The following is a 19,006-nucleotide window of genomic DNA, read 5'->3' on the forward strand; positions in this document are numbered from 1 at the left end:
TGAGCAGGCCCTGGCTGCTGGCCTGGCTGCTCCTGCCCTGCTCTTCTCAGAGTCCCCTGAGCGTCCCCAGCCCCTATGGTGATGTGATGACTTTCCTTGCTGTTACCAGAGGAACAATATATCAGGGGAAGTGAAAGCTCTTCTGGATTTCTCTTTTGGTGGCAGGGGCAGAAGCCTGCACCATTATCTGGGAACAGACTCTTGGCTTTGGTGACAGTGACAGTGACTCTGCTGCCTGCTTTGCCTACAAGTAAGCTGACTTTATTATACATAGGACATATTGCTGCTGTTCCTGTAGAAGATGTCCTTAAGCTGATCTAGCATATTACTGCACTGAGGGAGTAGAAGAGGTGAGAGATGACCTTTAAGGTCCCTTCCAGCTGTAACAATTCTGTGATTCTATGCCTGAATGTCTGAAGGACTGACTCTCTGTAGAGGGACATTTGTTTTGCTTTCTTATCTGAAGCCATTTGCAAAGCTTTGAGAGCTCATAAATAACCCTGCCCTTTTTCTTGTGACTGGTTGACACTCCATGATTTCACGGTACTGGAGCAGGGATCAGAGTGAGCTGTGGCTCCTCTTGCAGCAGCTCCTCAAGCTCCAGGCCTAAACTCTGGCTGTTGTAATAGGACACTGCTGTTGTTGCAGTGAGCTTGCAGATTACAGAACAAATAGCAAAAAAGAGATATTCTTACTATCATGACAGCTACTTTGCAAATGTGAAGGCGTGTTGCTGTCTCAGCTCTTTGAACCATCCACAGTGTTCTTGTTTTCTGTAATACCTAACACACAGACATAAATAAAATCTTTGTGCAAATCTTTGTCCTCATCAGCAAGTGTTCAGTAATCATTCCTATACAACTTGAATATTGTGCTGAATAGTAATTTGCATTTATTTAACCCTGTGGTAGTTAATTTAATGTTAAGAATAAACAGTGTTGAGGCTGAATATAACACAAGAAGCCTAAGTGACAGTCAGATCTGTGGCAGACCCAGGACAGTGGGCTCTTAGAAAATCCATATGAGCAGAGGCTGCCGATTGTTGCTTTCTCCCAAGAAGAGGGATTGCAAGTGCAAGGTGGCAGCTGTGATTGACCTAGGAATCATGGGAGCTTGCTGCACATCTTGTTATTTTCCTTATATGCCTTTAATATGTTGACAGTTTTTCACTGGATTAACAGCTTCAGTTCATCAATTTATATTATGGGAACTGTCCTCTGCCAGTAGCAAAACACTGCTATTTTGACAGATGGCTGTGTGGACCTTGCAGCCTTTTATGTAAGGTCAAGCCGTACAAAGCAGTCTTGCTGCAACAGGATTTTTGTATTTGAGGAAGAAGAATATTTCAGAAAACAGGTTTTCAACCTAAGAGTTTTTAGATTCCTCTCTTTTGTTAACTGTCTTCTAAGGACAGATAATTTAATTGGTTGCCTCCATAATGAGTAGGTACTTCATGAAGTAAACAAAACTTCTGAATTGCTGCACTTACTTTATACTCATGGTTTAAATAATGTGTGAGTAGACAGAAAACCAAGGCTGTAGCCAACAAAATTTAACCGAATTTAGTAGTATTATAGAGCAATGGCTACATATTTGATATCTCTTCAAGTTTCTTGAGTCTGTTGGCTTATAAAATTGCTATCAGTATTTACTGAGTGCCAGCAGTCTTGGACCTTACTGAGATCTGAGACCACATGTTGAATCATTTGGGGGATTCCAAAACTGCTCCTAGTCTTCATTGTTGGAACAATTTCTTTCTTCATAAATACGAATCTATGAAGGGATCTAGATAGGAGCGTCCAGTCTTCTTTAGCACTGAGAGGTATGAAGAAGTATAAAAAAGGGAGTAGTCCCACTCTCTAGTTTGCTTGGTTTCTTTTTTCGCTCCGGAAGAATCATTTCAAGCACTTGGTTGTTGTCCTGGCTGGAGGTCATGAACATTCTGGAAACTTGCAATTTTTATGGAATGGGAAATTCTTTCTCTGCAGTTTGACATCTGGAGATGAATATCTGCAGAGATAAGGAGATGCTGTTGAGCTTGACTCTGATAAAGGAGAACATTCTGGCTCATGTCTGGGGTTCGCATATCTAGCCCAGTTCTGGGAAACAGCAGCAGAGATGTAGAGAAAACACTGTATATCAGTAAGAAGGAATAATGACTGCCAGTGTTTTCAAACTGCTACTGTTTCTATTCAGATACTTGTACAAATTTTAATTTAACTTTGCAAGTATGAGCTTTGTCATGTATAAATAGGTCACATTTTAAGCATTAGTTCTGGTTTTCCGTCTAAAACATATCAGAGGTGCTGGGGCTAGTACTATTGATTACTGTTATGTGACATGCACAGTTAAATAAGACATTTTCCCAGCCTTCTTACCTTGTTTTCTGATTTGCAGTGATACCAAATAATGTGCTTAATGTCTGTCTCTTTAGGGTCTGACCACCTTCGAGAGAAAGATGGACTGTGGGCTGTGCTAGTTTGGCTTTCAATCCTAGCAGCTCGAAAGCAGAGTGTGGAGGAGATTGTCAGGGATCACTGGGCAAAATTTGGCCGGCACTACTACTGCAGGTGAGAAAAATGAGGAAAAGGCACTTAGGCAGCTCATAGGAGAATTGTCCTACAATCATTGCTTGTTTCAATGTGCTCAGCTGCACTTAGGTGTGCATTCATACAGAATGAAAATGTGCCACAGATTATGATTGTTTTGTAGACAGGCTTTTTCAGAGGAGTAAGTGTCAGAAAAAGGAGCTACATGTATATGTCACTGCTAGCATATGAGTAATTTTAAAATATTGAATGGCAGAAAGATTTGAATTATTTCCTTGTGGAATGTATAGGTGCACCTTGTTACATAATGTTGAAAAAGAAACATAATCCCAGCAAAATTTGTTCCTGCATTTTTTTCTATAAGTGCTTCCATGTGACATTGTTTTAGAGAGAGCTGAAACCTATGCCTGCTTCCAATTCAGGATAACTCTTCCAAAGATACAAGCATTTACTTATTTTTATTAAGGTCTCAGTATGTTGAGTTCTAGCTGTCATTTTCATCTTTGCTTCTGCCTCTCTCTTAATCCAGGGTTTGCCATTTGTAAGATCTTTTGCACACAGCTGTTCCTCAAAACTTGTAGCAAAGTTCTCTCTATTTCACTTGTCTGTTGAGCACTGCATTGATTGTGTCATTAGGTTTTGAAAGCTAGCTGTGTATTTTCTATGCTGCTTTAGAAATTGCATTTTCTAGATGCTTTCTGTTGATTTAGAGTCAGGTGGCCAATGTAGAACTATGGCTGCACACATGTAATGGTTAGATGGCACAGGATTTCCATGTGTGTGCTTGTTTCATTTGCAATCAGTACTTCAGGGGTTCATTTCTAATTTTTGAAGTAAGCAGTAAATTGCTAACTGTGAGTATATAGAGTTCTCTGAAAGCAGAACTGTCTTCTCAGCTCTGGGGACTTACTTTCTGGTTCTACCTTTTTTTTGATATATGTGCAAGGTTTGATTATGAAGCACTGGAACCCAGAACAGCATATTTCATAATGAGAGACCTGGAAGCTTTGATCACTGACAAATCATTCAGCCATCAGCAGTTTGCTGTGGGTAACAATATCTACAGTGTGGAAAGAACAGACAGCTTTGAGTACATAGATCCTGTGGATGGCACTGTGACCAAAAGACAGGTATGTCTGTAGTGATGGATTAGCAAAGTTTTTCAGCTGTCATATTGTCTCCAACAGTGTTGCCTCTGAAGTTCAGCCGGCAAGACTGTCCATTTATTTCTGGGACGGTGTTTCCTTTGTTGTGATAGATACTACATTTCTTACTTAAGATTAGTTCAGTCTGGATAAGATAATCCACCTTTAGTTTATCTTGCGCTTGCTGTACATAACTGGAGACAATAGTGTCACAGTGTGCCTAGGATGGGATGAAGTCCCTGTTGAAAGCAATGCATGTATAGGAGGGCTCCTTTTCCAGAAAATATCGTATGGAATCAAGGTGTTCCCTTTTTCAATTTTCTGTCTGAAATCTGCACTGGCTATACATTACAAACAAACAAACGAAAAAGAAATTCTTGTTCCTGGTGACCCACAGGATTTACATGACTGAGATGTAATATCTACTGTAGCCAGTAGGATGCAGAAGACTTTAGAAGATTGTAGTCTATGAAGGCATATTTGACATCCCTAGCCCAAATTACCAGCTCCTTCTGGACTCCATCTCTACTGAGATTCCTTGGTTATCAAGAACTGCAGTTCAAACTGAGCCTTCAGTGTTTGGAAATTCATTATGTGCTCGAAATTCATTATGTACTTCTACCAGGTGTAAATTTATATTCAAGTAACTTGAATATGGGCTGTGACTCCTATTAAGGTTTGTCCTGATTTTATGCTGTTTATGTTTTTATGGTCATGGTTTCTCTGGTTTTTAAATTATTTGACCTAAACAGACCCTAGGAAATGATATTACAAGCCATTAAAACTATTGTCATGCCTTTTTGCTCAGAGTCTTTGTACCTTTCATTCATCATTGCATCCAGAAAATATGAGCAGCCTATCTGCCACTGAGCTACTTTCTTGTTGCATATTACTACTGAAACAAGATATGAGTATATTGTCATATCCTAGTCTAGTGGAAAATTACAGACATGGCAAACTCCTGACCTTTGTAGTTCAAAAAGCAGCTTGTGAATTTTAATTGCGCTTTTCTTTCCCTTAATTTTTTCTCCAAAGCACTTACTCTGTATAGGAATCATATCACCATGTAACACAAACAGAGAAACATAACTTGGCTTGTTTTCAGATAGACTCTGAAGGGGAGCCCATAAAACCAGAAAGCATGTCTTTTCATAGGGAGTAGCTCCTCTTTATTCAGAGTACACTTCAACCAGTTTGTCCTTTGGCAAGGACACATTCCTTGCTTCATATGTCTGCAGCCTCAGTGGGATTCTGCAAGCACACTAAATTGGAGAGGTTATTGATCTACGCAAATGAAACAACAGTTCACTGCTGCCATTTTCCTCGGGTAGCTTGCTCATCATCTAAATGCAGCTATCTCTTTCAGACTGTCATAGGCTTTGTGTGGATTTTTCAGCTAAGTGTTCAGGAGTATGTGCCAAGTTTTATTCCCCAGAACATAGGGGAGAGAGATTTATATTCAGTCTAACTGCAATGAATGAGAAGCTGGCTACATGGTAGTTATTCAATGTTAATAAACAACATATTCAGAAAACACAGCCACGAGAAAATAGGAAACGAACAATACACACAGACTGTTGCTTCTAATTAATTCTGTTTCTTGAAACCCATTAATATTGTTTGTCATGCTGCAATGATGAGATTTAAAATCAAATGAAACATTCTGTTGTTCTTGAAGTCTTCTAATTTTTAAAGCTGTACTGTGTTTTTGCACATGTCAGCACATAAAAATGCTGCTCCTGAGGGTCCAGCAAGCCAGGGATGGGACCAGTGGCATTTTTGTGTAAAATTTGAATTATAAGGATGAGACGTAAAAGTTGGCCATTATACTAAGAGACAAAAGGCCCCAGGGAGACCTTATTGTGACATTTCAGTACTTCAAGAGGGCTTGTAAGAAATATGAGGACAATTCTTTTAGCAGAGCCTGTTGCAGTAGTACAAGGGGTAATGGCTTTAAACTAAAAGAATAAATTTAGACTAGATGTAAGGAAGACTTTTTTTTTTTACAATGGGAGTGATGGGACACTGGAACAGGTTGTCCAGAGAGACGGGGGATGCCCCATCCTTGGAATCATTCAAGGTCGAGTTGAATGGGGCTCTGAGCAACCAGATCTGATTGAAAATGTCCCTGCCCACTGCAGTGAACATGATGACCTGATGACATCAGAACTGGTTGACCTTTAGAAGTCCTTTCCAACCCAAACCATTCTATGAGTCTGTGACTATCAAACAATGCCTTATATGGTGCTAAAGATGTTTTGGCATATATCTGAGGAAACAAAGGTTTTACTTAGGTTTTACTTATGCTTTAGAATATTGACATACTGCATTTCCAACATCAGTGTCTTGTCAAGCTGCTGATAAAACTGGAAAAATAAAATGCATCTTTTTATTATCTTCTTTCATTTTTTAATGGATTACTGCCCTTTAAACAAAAGTAGCACGGATCTCAGTTTGTGCACTAGACCTTTGACAGCAGAAGGACAAAGGGGAAGAAAAGTTCAGTGGCTTATCAGAGGCTGTACTTAGTCTAAGGATACCATTTACATAAAGGGAACTAGAATGTGTATTAGTGTACAGCTGGTAGAATATTGCAACACTGCAACAATTTATGTGTGCAATTTAGTTCTCCAGCCTTAATGACTTCCTGTACAGAAACTGTGGATCCAAGAATATGACCTGTGGTCTGTAAAAAAAAGCGTTCATCTGTGTAGTACAATGGGGGGAGGATAAAAGAAAAAAGGATGTGAAGATGGCAGCAAAAAGCGAATTTTTAGTTAATTAATTAATTAATTAATCAATCCTCTTTATTACGCACAAGTTAATTTGCATGAAGTAATGTACTTGAAATCAATTAACACCTTAAGTTTTCCAAATTGTACTATGGACTTACTGAAGTTCTTGCAGTCATATATTGATGTGTAGTATTTGACAGGTAGCAGCTGGTCCTGTCTCTTGTATTCACTATTGACAACTATTTTTTGATCCAGGGATTCTGTAGCTGTTTTGTAAGCCACTTGCCTTTAGTGATCTTATACCTATTTCTCAGGCTGTTGATTTTGTGCTTTGCCACACAGAGTAAGAGCAAATCAAGTAAAAGAAATAAAAACAACAGTAAGAGAGTATTTGTTATTAGGAGTGGGAGGGAATGCACAACATCTTTTTTAGTGTTCAGAGGGGAAAAAAGAGTGTCCTGGTTCAGGGCAAATTTGGAAGAGATCCAAATCCATCCGCAGACATCACAATCCAGGAGCAGGTATGTGGAGGAGTGAGTGCAGTGTCTGAAAACAAACTGCACACTTCTTCTCTCCCCCCTTCACTCTCTCGAACAAGTCTTAAAGGTGCAAAACTTATTATTCAGCATAAACAGAACAAGACTATTGGAGACAAAAGCATAATATAGTCAACCTAGGACAAAAGTAATGAGTGTGTTGTCCAAAGTTGTGAGGCAAGAAGAATGGCATTCAGATGACTCTTCCTTTCACTTTTATTTTGGAGCAGTGGCTGGTGATTTGTTAAGGTACTGTGACCTTACATGTATGATGTTCCTTCTCCTTTCGTAGGGGCTGCGGATTATTTTTTCAGATGCTTCCAGACTCATCTTCAGAATGAGTGCTTCTAGTCATGTGAGAGCTACTCTGCGGATCTATGCAGAGAGTTATGAAAAGGATCCTAGCCAACACAATAAGGAACCACAGGTAATGCAACCACAGGACTGTAGAACCACAGGATTGTAGTAGGTCAGTAAGTAAAGCACTGCCTCAGTAATAGCAGTGGCTACAGGTTTTCATCTTTGATCAGAAGCAACACTCAATGCTTTGACTGATGTACTGTGTTTGTAGAAGATTTCCTTGGTCTTGTAAGTGTACACCTGTTGAGGAAGGACCAGCATTTTTAATCAATGACTTCAAGTCTGTTAAGAGAAGTCATTCTAGTTAGAATTTTTTTTCAGAAGTTTTTTAGAGTTGTGATTTCATTTATGGAACAGTATTTTAAAAATAAGATAACCATTTTTGAAGGAGATTATCTGAGAGCCACTTAATTAGGGCGTCCCAAGGACTCTTCACAATCAGAGTACAGTTAGGAAATGTGGATACCAGAGTCTCAACAATGTAGGGATTCCTTGTAAGGGAAAGACTTGCAGCTGTCTCAGAATTATCTCATATCATAACCAGATTTTTTCCCAAGAAGAGTAAAGCTTAAGAGCAAGCTGCTGGATTGTCCAGCGGATGCCTTATGCAATTAATAAAATAAATCACACTCCACACTCTTCAGTTCTTCTCAGTAAATGTTCTTTATACTGTGATATACAAGAGAGGACTAAGGATATTTCATGGAAAAGAAGTTAAGCATTTGGCTTGTAGTAAATCAAAACTCCATAGTATTTAGTCTCATGTAGTTGTGTCTTCATGACTGGAATGCAAATGCAAATCTACAAAAACATATATGCTGTCAAATGAATTTGAGCTCTAGGTAGGTGTTTGATGCTTCATCAGATTCTGACCATAAACTTAGTGAGTTTCTTCTTATGCTGTTAAACAGTCGTGCGTCAGTCATGAAAAGTGCTTCAGTTGTCACAGAAATGTTGCAGATCCCATGCCTGCAGATATGATCTATTAAATTCTGCTTGCATTTGCTTCAGAGAGGTGCATGAAGTCTTGCCAGAATACAGACCATGTCCAGGGAGCAGCAGGAGTGGGTCTGCTGCACAGGGCAGTAGGAGCCAGGCATCCTGCTGCACCACAGGCAGTGCCCTCCTTGTCCAGGGGACTGTCCTACAGCAGGAAAGTGAGGAGGACAGGGCGGCTCTCTTGTAGCAAGCTCCCTCAACAAGTGATGGATCAGAGGCAGGGTTCATCTAGGGCAGCAGAAGATGGTACCAGAGACAAAGCTGGAGACAAGGATGAGTAGACCTACTCAGGAGACAGGGTCAAAGTCAAAACTGGAGACAAGATACAGCACATATCCAAGCAGTCTTTCAGGGAAAGAAGCTGCCTGTAGCATGGGCCTGAGGTCCACCCAGGCAGCAGAGGCAGAGATAAGGCTGGAGACAAGCACTCCTATGGCTTAGCTCAGGCAGGGACCAACACCCCTGGGACAGGCTGTAATGGACCTTGGCCAGGGTGCAGGGGAAAGTCCTCAGGGGATCCTAAGCAGGCCAGTAGAGCTTATGACTGTCCTCAAGGATTTCAGAGTTTGGTCTTTATTCAGCACCCCAAATGGGTCTGTTATTCCCAAGGACAGAAAAAAGGCTGGAAGGGATTTTTTTTCTGTATTGGTAATGGAGCCTGTCAGATCACAGCACTTTTGGCTGTTTCATCAGGATATTCACTAGTGAACAAATAATCCCAGGGTTAGAAACGTCACTGCCTTGAAACTTGCTACAGGGACTTTCCTGCATTTATGCAGTGCAGACAGGCATTTTGATATCCAGACTGCCTCAGGAAATATACGGTACTGTAAACACCCTCCTCATCTCCTGCCGTGTGCATAACATCTGGGATAAATAGAAGTTTCATCTCAATTAATACAATAAATTCTTTATTTGGTTTCTCATTGCATAATATTGCACATTTCCCACTGCTTCTCTTTCCTTGCCCTGGCTGCATGCTTTGCCAACAACATGAGTGCATTAGAAACAACAAGGTCATAGATTGTATCTGACAGGCAGATGGTGGACTTCAAGACAGTGCATAAATTTTAGGAGATCCTCAAGTACAAAAATAACTAAACATTTCCCAGGAGAACATTTGATAGTCTTCAGTGAAGTATGTAAAAGAATGTCAATAAAATACCCTTTTTTTTAGAAAACAGCGTTGCTAGGAAGGGGTGCCATAGTTTTCATAATACTGTAATTCCTTTATTGTTCAGTTTGCTTTAAAGTTCATATTGATATGCACACATCTAAAAGAGGTGTGACAGATATGTAGTTTCAAGAACTTTGTTACCTATTTGCTGTCAGTAATAGGAACACAGCATATATGTAAGTAGTCAGTTATGGAAAAAGCACTGACAGAAACGAGTATGTTAAGTATATACGTATACTTTATGTATTACCTTATGGTATTTAAGAAAGTTGTTACGTTTTGAATGGTGTTTTTGTGTAGCTGAGGAGACAATTGTATGTAGTTTCTGTATTATTGCACTCTTTCTGAAACAGCTGATCAAGAAAATCTCCCTTCCATACCTTTTATATCATAAACCAAGACAAGATTGTTTGATGGTTAGCTGCTTAAGTAAATATTCAGATGGTCCTGTTTATTGCACCATGTCTTTCCAACATCTTGTTTTAGATAATGCACTGCTCCATGTTTTTGCCTGGTGACAATTCCAGTCAAAACCTGAACTGAAAGGCAAAAATACCTTGATACATCTTTTCCTTTTTGTCACAGAAAATAAATGTCTCCGTCTTGACAGGCAACTCAGTCATGTTGGAGGTTCCATTTTGTTGAATCGTTATGGTAATTAGCTTGACTTTGCCTCATACCAGCATGCTTTTTTCCCCCCCTTTCCTTTTCCAGACAAAGCCTTTTCCAAAATTAATCATCCAACTTTACAGTAATGTTCAAGTTCTTTTATTTTGCTTCTGTAGTCTTTGACAGTGTAGCTTCTGAGGGTGACTCTTTCACAAATAAGTAAATGTCTGAACTACATTTTCCAGTGTGCGTGTTGAGATGTGCACATTATTCTGGAACACTAATTGTGGCACTTTTTGAGTTGAAGTGGACCTTCTTGACCTTTTGTTCCAGTTTATATGTAGGCCAGTATGTGTTGAAAGCCATAGGTGTTAATGAATGTAAGAGTCACCCAAATAATATTTTAGTACTATCTTTCATACAATTAATTGGTAGTACTTTCTGCCTAGCATAAAGCATCGACAACTTCCTGATTTACAACAAAGTTCTTCAGGGGAAAGTGGTAAAACATGCCAATAATGTATGTTTGAGGTCATGGACAAATGTGAATAGCCATGACTTCTGGCTGTTGAATGATCCATGTAAAGAAATTTGCAGAAGCAGCTTCATGGACACTTGGGAAATAAGGGGTTGCTACTTTTTTTCTGTTCAGTTATTTCTGCAAGCCAATATCAACAGTGAAAATCAGGAGCAATAAAGAAAAATCAGCATTTTACTGTCTCCAAAGTATATCAGAAACAACTCAATGTTTTCAATTCAAACAAATCAAATTCAATTCAATGTATTACTGATTTGAATATTGCATAACTTGGAGTGGTGATGCAATCTAGATCTAAAACAAAGTCTTGAAAACAATGCCCAACACTTTTCTAAAACTGAAATATTCTGCTCTAGAATTAAAGACCATTCTATTGATGTGGCTGAGAATAGTGCTTTCCAGATAGTTTTTACATGGAAGATTTATATTTAAAAATTATTTCTTTGTTTTTAACTATTCAAATAGGCATCCAGCTAGCATTTCAGAAAGCTCAGTTCATTATGACAAACAACAGGTTTCTCTCTGAAGTCTTACATGAATTGGACCTTTATGCATTGGCATGTATGTTTTTCTAAGTGAACAGAGCTATGAGTTTTCCTAAATTTAATACAGTTGTAAAAAGTAGAGAGATGTTCAGTGGGCGTGAACTACTAAAATAAGACTTTGTGAGACCTTTAATCTCATTTATGGTCTTACTTTGTTATGTCACGTCAATATTTGATATTTGTACATCTCCACACGTGTCTTGTCCTTTGTTTAGCCACGTGGATGTATTATTGAACTTGGATAAGATTCAAACAGGAAATTGCATATACAAAGGCAAAGAAAGAAATGATCCACCATGATTGTACTTGTAAATCCAGTGTGTTCTTCAACCACATGTTGTGCTGCTGTTTCAGGATAAATGTCCTGAAAAAAGTGTTAGTAGTCAATAGTCCCCATTATTCTGATGATAACTTAATTAGCTCTGTTTACAGTACATTTTAATTTATTATGTGAATTCTGTCAGCAATAAATAGGTGTTGACACAGAATTATAGAATGGCTTGGGTTGGAAGGGACCTTAAAGATCATGTAGCTCCAGCCTTCCTCACTAGACCAGATTGCTCAGAGCTCCATCCACACCTGACTTTGAAGATGGAGGATGGGACATATACAGCTTCTCAGGACAGCCTGTTCCAGTGCCTCAGCAGCCTCACAGTAAAGAATTTCTTCCTAGTATCTAATCTAAACTCTGCTCTTTCAGTTTTAATCCATTCCCACTTGCCCTGTCACTACATTAAAAAGTTCTTGTAGGCTCCCTTTAGGTGCTGGAAGGCTGCACTTAGGTCACCCCCAAGCCTTCTGTTTGCCAAGCTGAACAAATTCAGTTCTGTCAGCCTTTCCTCATAGGGCAGGTGGTCCATGCCTCTGTTCAGCTTGGTGTCACTCCTCTGGACTCCCTCCAGCAGGTCCATGTCCTTCCTGTGCTGGGAGCCCAGAGCTGATGCAGCCCTGCAGGTGGGCTCTCAGCAGAGCAGAGCAGAGGGGCAGAATCCCCTCCCTGGCCCTGCTGCCCACACTGCTCTGGATGCAGCCCAGGACACGTGTGGCTCTCTGGGCTGGGAGTGCCCATGGCTGGGTCATGTGCAGCCTCTCAGCCACCAGCACCCCCAAGCCCTTCTGGGCAGGGCTGCTGGGATCTGTTCACCCCCAGCCTGTGCTGGTACCAGGGCTGCTCTGACCCACGTGCAGCACCTTGCACTTGGTCTTAAAAATTCCATGAGATTCCCATGGGCCCACTTCTCGAGCTTGTCCAGATCACTCTGGATGTCATCCCATCCTTCAGGTGTGTCAAGTGCACCACTCAGGTTGGTGTCATCTGCAAATCTGCTAAGGGTGCGCCTGATCCCTTTGTCCATGTCATTAATGAAGATACTGAATAAGACTGGTCCCATTGTGGACCCCCAAGGGACACCACTTTTCACTCAAGTCCATTAGGACTCTGAGCCATTGCCCACCACCCTCTGGATGTGACTATCAAACCAATTCCTTATCCACCGAACAGTCCACCCACTGAGTCCATCTCTCTCCAGTCAAGAGAGAAGGTTGTTGTGGGGGACTGTGCCAAAGGCTTTGCAGTAAAATAAAGAAAAATGACATCTGTAATCCTTCTCTTGTCCACTGATACCATCACCCCACTGAAGAGGGCCACTGACTTGATCAGGCAGGATCTGCCTTGGTACAGTTGTATTGTCTGTCCTGAATCACCTCCCTGTCCTACATGTGCACAGCTCTAGAGGCATCTGTTTTGTGATATTCCCAGGCAGAGGTGGGGCTGACAGGTCAGTATTTCTCAGTATTCCTCCTTTCTACCCTTCTTAAAGGTGGGTACAATGTTTTTCCCTTTTTCCAGTCACCTGGGACTGCCATGACTTCAAATATCAAGGAGAGTGGCTGTGCAATGACATCAACTAATTCCTTCACTTGTGTGCAGTCTATATTGGGTACTCTTTCAATGGGATGCAGTGAATCACAAATACTGCAGTTACTTTTGCTGTAGGCTAGTAAACAATGGACTAGTTAGCTATGGAATCATAAGATTAGCCAAGCAAAGACTTTGGGGCAGGAGTTGCTTCTTTGTGTTTTTATTGAAAAAGGCAAGCCAAATAGAAAGCAGAAAAAAAAAAAAAAAAGAAAAAAAGGTTAAAAATACATCTTGATCATCAGAGATTCATTTCATGAATTTCTGAAATGAGTTTTGAAAAGTTAGCAGCAGAGAGAAAAACCCTCTGATTTGCAGGTGGATCTTGTTTGGTATATGAAAAAATTTTGTTATATGTGATTGTATATGTGAGTGATTATAGAAAATGATTGTTTATGGTGCGAGATGATCCAAGAGCAGGGAACTGAGATGAACAATCCAGAAGTCCTGGGTTCTATATCACTTCATTGGGACAAAATGAAAGGAATCGGTATGGTTCTCGCAAGGCATGTACCGCACTAAGCACAAGTGCAGTTTGCTAGACAATTATTGCCTGTCTGTTTACTTTTGAGGGGTTTTTAGCATTACTCTGTTTAGCTATCAGAACATACAGTACAGTCCATAAAAATTATATGAAATTGTTCTGGTTTCATCTGGCTAGAATTAATTTTCTTTTTACTAGGTGGTGCAGTGCTGTTTTGGATTTGGTATGAGAATAATGCTGATAACACACTGATGTTGTAGTTGTTGCTAAGTAGAAGTTAACCCGTGTCAAGGGCTTTTCAGTCTCCCATGCTTTCTCAGTGAGGAGGTCCACAAGAATCTGGGAGGGACCATAGCTGTGATGGGTGACCTGAACTGGCCAAAGGGATATTCCATGCACAGAACGTCTTGTTTGGTGTATTAACTGTGTGGGAGTTAGCTGTGAGGGGCTGATGGCTGCTCAGGTCAGGCTGATCATCAGTCAGTGGGTGGTGGGTGCTGTATTATGCAAAATTTATGTGAGTTTAGTTGGGTTTTATTTCTCATTCTTTTTCCTTTTATTATTAGTTTTGTTATTGTATCTTAGTTTATTTCAGTTATTAAGCTGTCCTTATCTCAGTCCACGGGTTTTACATTTTTCCAATTCTCTACCAATCTGCCAGGGTCAGGGAAGTGAGCAAGCAGCTGTGGGGTACTTAGTTGATGGCTGGAGTTGAACCATAATAAAAGTTTTGCCTTTACTGTTAAAATTCATAAGATTTTCTTAGAGGACACATGGAATGTGGAGACTTTTATCTGTTTGAACACACTCTTAGATAATGCAGCATGTTTGTGCTATTCAGGTACTTTAGCTTCAGATTCTTCTCGAAGTCACACTGTAGAGTGAAGAAATTTTAAATCAACTGGGACTGCAAAGGAAATAAATCATGGGACACTATCAAATATTCCACGAATCAGGGAAATTAGTTAATCAAACCTAATTTTCCTTCAAAGCTCTTTGGTTATACTAGAAAAGAACGAATCTTTTGTGAACATAGATGTCCTCATGCTCCACTTGGTTTCCATTTTCCTTCTGTTTATTTCACCTTTCATGTCTGCCCTCCTCTAATTGCCAGAGGCAGAACATCTGGTTTCTTGACCTTTATTGTAATTCTGGTTGTGCTAACAGGCAGACTATGCACAAGACTAGAGAGGTCAATTTCCTTTTTTTTCTGTGGAGGGTGTTCTTCTCAGCTGAATCAAGTGAACACCACCAGTGCTGTGCATATTATAAGTCAGTTCAGTTTGTTTCACAATGAACCACATCCCTTAGATCCTTAGGGCAGGTGGCTGTAGCATAAACCTTTCCAAAGACTTCTGGTGTTTTTGGAATGGAAGGCCAAAGCAAGCACACTGTGCTGAGCTTTGTGTTGAGCCCTTACGACAGGACAGGCACAATGCTGAGCTTTTTAACATGCAAGCAGGTACATTTCAGCCCTTCCTAACTTTTTGATAAACCTGATGCATCACTGGGACAAATCTTATCTGCGAACTTGATTAGAAGAGAGGAAATTGTATGGAATTTTTTTGCAAGATCACAGAGAGAAAAATTGCTAACGAGCCAAGAGGAATGATACGTGTCCGACAGCTCTGGTACAGATTATTCTCAAGGAAAAAGCTTTTAATCTGGTGTGCCTGATGTTAGATATCTGCTTGCTTGATTTATTTTCTCATAATCATTCCTCCCAGCTATTTTTTTTAGAGATATAACTTCTACCTATGATTACTAAAGCAAGATTCTGATTAAGTCAGTTCTGTTAATTTTCAATTCTTATATTTTATCTAAAGGGTAACATGCCATATGTCCTAAACAGTTGCCAAGAGATAAATGGGCTATTTAACATCCAGAGCAATTTCAGTTGTCACTTAGAGTTGAAATGTCAATAGTAAAGTTTTACAGTTTCTCAAGTAGACAGAACCAATAAAAAATACTTTTAAAAAAGATCTCCTTGAGATATAGAAGTCTTTCTAGAGGAATATTAGTGATAAATGATTGTTGGCTGAGATTTATCTCTTGCTGCTGAAATGTAAACTATTCATGGCAGAAGTAAAGGAATTTTTAAAAGGCATATGTAGTCCTAGTTTCTTGTTATTCTCTCCTGTTCTTGCCATTCCATATATTATGCACTTTTGCCTTTTTTACATATTTTGGATGAAGAAAGTATAAAAATTAAATTGAAGTGTGGAAAGACAGAATTAAAAAAGGACTTTCTCTGTTGAGAGGCATGATTGCAACAAGCAGAATATTTAGTAGTAATTGGTATCATTTGGCAAGCTAAATTGTTTTCGTAATTGGGTGTTAGATAAACTCATTTGATTCTGTGTTTTGTTCCAGCATTGTGTAAAGTGTTGCTTGTGGTTTTTTTTTTTTTTTTAACTCAGAGTGCATTTCTTGCCTAAAAAAGCAGGATCCAGTAAAGCAGGTCAGGAGAGTTGCTTTTTGATTTTTCTTGTACTTTTTAGATTAAATAAGGAAGTGGTTTCTTAGGGGAGTGCTGGAGAACTTCAAATGCTTTAGTCTCATCCAGACCTTATAAATTGGCACATTTTAATATTTACTTTTGCAGCATTTGCTCATAGATATGAATTTATGCTCTACATATTAATCTTCTCTAAGTAGGTTTGACTTTAATAGACTTGTGTTCTGCTTCAGTGATTATTCAGAACATAGATATCTACAAATATGGAGCTTTTTTAACAATAACATGTCAGACTGCTCACACTTGTGCATAACTGAGCTTAATCATAAACTCACTTGACACCAATGGCATTCATGGTGTTATTCCATGACTCTGCTTGCAAAGTTAGTCACTTCACTCTTTTTGATTTAACTGTCCGACTGTTTGCATAAGTAAAGAAATGCCTCGTCCTGTCAGAAACTGTCAGGTGGCTGAAACAGATTCAAAGTATTGATTATACAGGCTTATAAAAAAGATATCTATAATTTCAGCTCTCCAGAATTACTGTTCTGTTTCATTTGATTCTCAAACCTAATGTATGTGAAACTGGAATTCGTTTATTTGAAAGGGACAGCTGTAGAAAATCTCTAGGGATCAAAGAATTAGTTTGGTAACCAAATATATGAGTCTCTGAAAATAAAATTTTTGCACAAAACTCAGTTCTGCCATTTTATCTTTGTGAATCATTTAACTAACTGAAAGAAGATCCAAAGTAATTTAAAAATTGTGTTTTACTTGATTTTCATGTGGTACTATCATAGCTGTCATCTGTACTCACACATTCAAGCGTATAAATGGTTGTTTAATAAGGTCTGTAGCCTGAAACTTGAAAGTTCATGATGTTCTCTTGGAATTTATCCTATTAATACCGTTGAATGTGGTATTAGTCAAAACACACTTCTGTGAATTCTGTTAAGGTAGTTGGTTGTTACAGTCCCTTCTGACCCTAAGCTTCACATATTAAGTGTATTTAGAGAAAGAAGAAAATATCTGTTTTACTTCCCCTCATCAGAATAGAAGCAAGTCTACCTCTGTTATTTCTAGGTTGTTTTGTACTGCAAATTTCAAAGAGCTCCACATTTCCTGTTTCACAGAGAGTGATCAGTACAGTGTATATTTATTGTTTCTCTTTTCTGCATAGCTTAGATATACTCAGTGTAACACTTCACAAAACATACACTAAGCATGATACTTCATTGTGTCAAGTATAACAGCAATAGACGCCATAACTGTCAGTTTTTGATATTCTTATTTACTATTATTATTGTATAATTGTGCAGTTAAAAGAAGGATTTATAAATGTAAGATGTCTTTTGATGTTTCTGCTTTATGTAATTCAATGTATTTCTTCATCTTTAGGCTGTCCTGAGTCCTCTTATTGCAATTGCACTGAAAATATCTCAGATTCATGAGAGGACAGGACGAAAGGGACCCACTGTCATCACTTGAAGCCACAGAAGATTGTTAAACCAGGGCCAAAAGAGGAACAGCAAGGAGGAGACAGAACCTTGTTGAAACTTGTTAGCCATTTGTGCCTTGTATGATTTTAAAAGTTAGGTGGGAAGAAAAATTCAATATAACATTAAGCGTAATCATTTGCATTGATCTCCAAATGCAATAGTGTATTGACTTGTTTTACCTGCAGTATCATAGTTTCTGATAAGAATATAACTAAAGAAGGAGGCCTTAACGTTCAAATGTTGTCAGTAATGTAGCAAAAAAATGACAGCTTCTTGTTTTGAATGCTATGATAAAAGTTGGAGAGATTTCAGTAAGGGGGAGAGAGGGAGGAATTGCAAAGCAAAGGCGTGTTTGGTGAGTGTTGTTTGGGATTCTTGTCACGTTCTGGTAGGTTTCTGAAGAGGTGTACAGAGCATGTCTGAGTCATAGGGCCGTGTACTACGCTTTGCGCGGGGTGTATTTCCTCCCCTGGCTCCATGCCCCCTCTCAGGCATCTCCTGTTGCTCACAGATGCACACTGACAGCAGTGTTGTAGACACACTTACACTTGTGCTCAAAGATGGGGTTATTCCATACTTTTTTACCCCTGCTTTTAGGACATATCAATGTGACTTGTGCCTTTAGATTTTCCTTATTTTTTGACTCTTTGGTTGTTTTCCTCCAGAAGGAGGCCTTTGTTCTATAAAGCTGATTTTGTCCTTCCAGCAATATGTCGGGTATGGAATCTGACTGTCTTCCATAATATTCCTCATGTCAGGAGATGATACTGGTGCTTACTGTGTTTGAAAGATAATCTCTGCAAGTTCAGCAATTGTTTAGGAGTTACGGAAGTTTTTTTAAGTCTTCAGAATATTCGTGCTCCACTTACCACAAAGCAAGTGAGTGAGAGGGAATTAAACCCTAATCAATTGAATAGAAATACTAGTCAGACTCACCCGCTGGACATGGTTTCTATTAGATTCTTGGTGACAGTGGATCATGCAATAAAAATTTGGGGAGTGCAAGAGATGTTCCCGGCATAGATCTGAGAAGGCTGTTGGGGATATGGACATCAGCATTTTTCTGCCTGTGAAGTGATACAGCAGTTCTAGCTACAATACTGTGCTCTGAAAAAGAACACAAACACTTTATGCATGTGATTTGCTTGAAAGCTTTGCTTCCTTGGAAATGGTATGATCACTTCTATCATTCGTCAAGGTGGCTTTGTGCAGCTTGCCTCTTTGCAGTGTATTTCAATTCATTGTGGTTGTCAAATTTTAGTACAACTTATATAATATTGCAGCAAAGGAAATTGTTTAAATTTCTTTGAACACTTCTGTCAGAAAATGGCTATAGCACTTAGTATACAATAAAGAGTAATGCTGTATATCTGTCTTAATACATAATTGTGGACAAGACACCCTGCACTTTCAAGCATCCTAATAAAGTCGCCTTTATTACAATTACATTATTA

General features: G+C 39.2%; 1 protein-coding gene across 1 annotated transcript in view; it reads left to right on the plus strand.

The window, feature by feature from the left end:
• LOC102043201 (phosphoglucomutase-like protein 5) overlaps nt 1-19,006 on the plus strand; it is a 79,069-nt gene extending 60,063 nt beyond the window's left edge. Inside the window, exons 9-12 of the mRNA XM_014309879.2 lie at nt 2,435-2,570; nt 3,496-3,679; nt 7,258-7,392; nt 17,452-19,006. Of these exons, the coding sequence (XP_014165354.1) occupies nt 2,435-2,570; nt 3,496-3,679; nt 7,258-7,392; nt 17,452-17,541 (545 nt within the window). The 3' untranslated portion in view covers nt 17,542-19,006. The remainder of the gene's footprint in view (nt 1-2,434; nt 2,571-3,495; nt 3,680-7,257; nt 7,393-17,451) is intronic.

The sequence above is a fragment of the Geospiza fortis genome, unplaced genomic scaffold, assembly GCF_000277835.1.
Source record: "Geospiza fortis unplaced genomic scaffold, GeoFor_1.0 scaffold456, whole genome shotgun sequence".
In the NCBI taxonomy this organism is placed as follows: Eukaryota; Metazoa; Chordata; class Aves; order Passeriformes; family Thraupidae; genus Geospiza; species Geospiza fortis.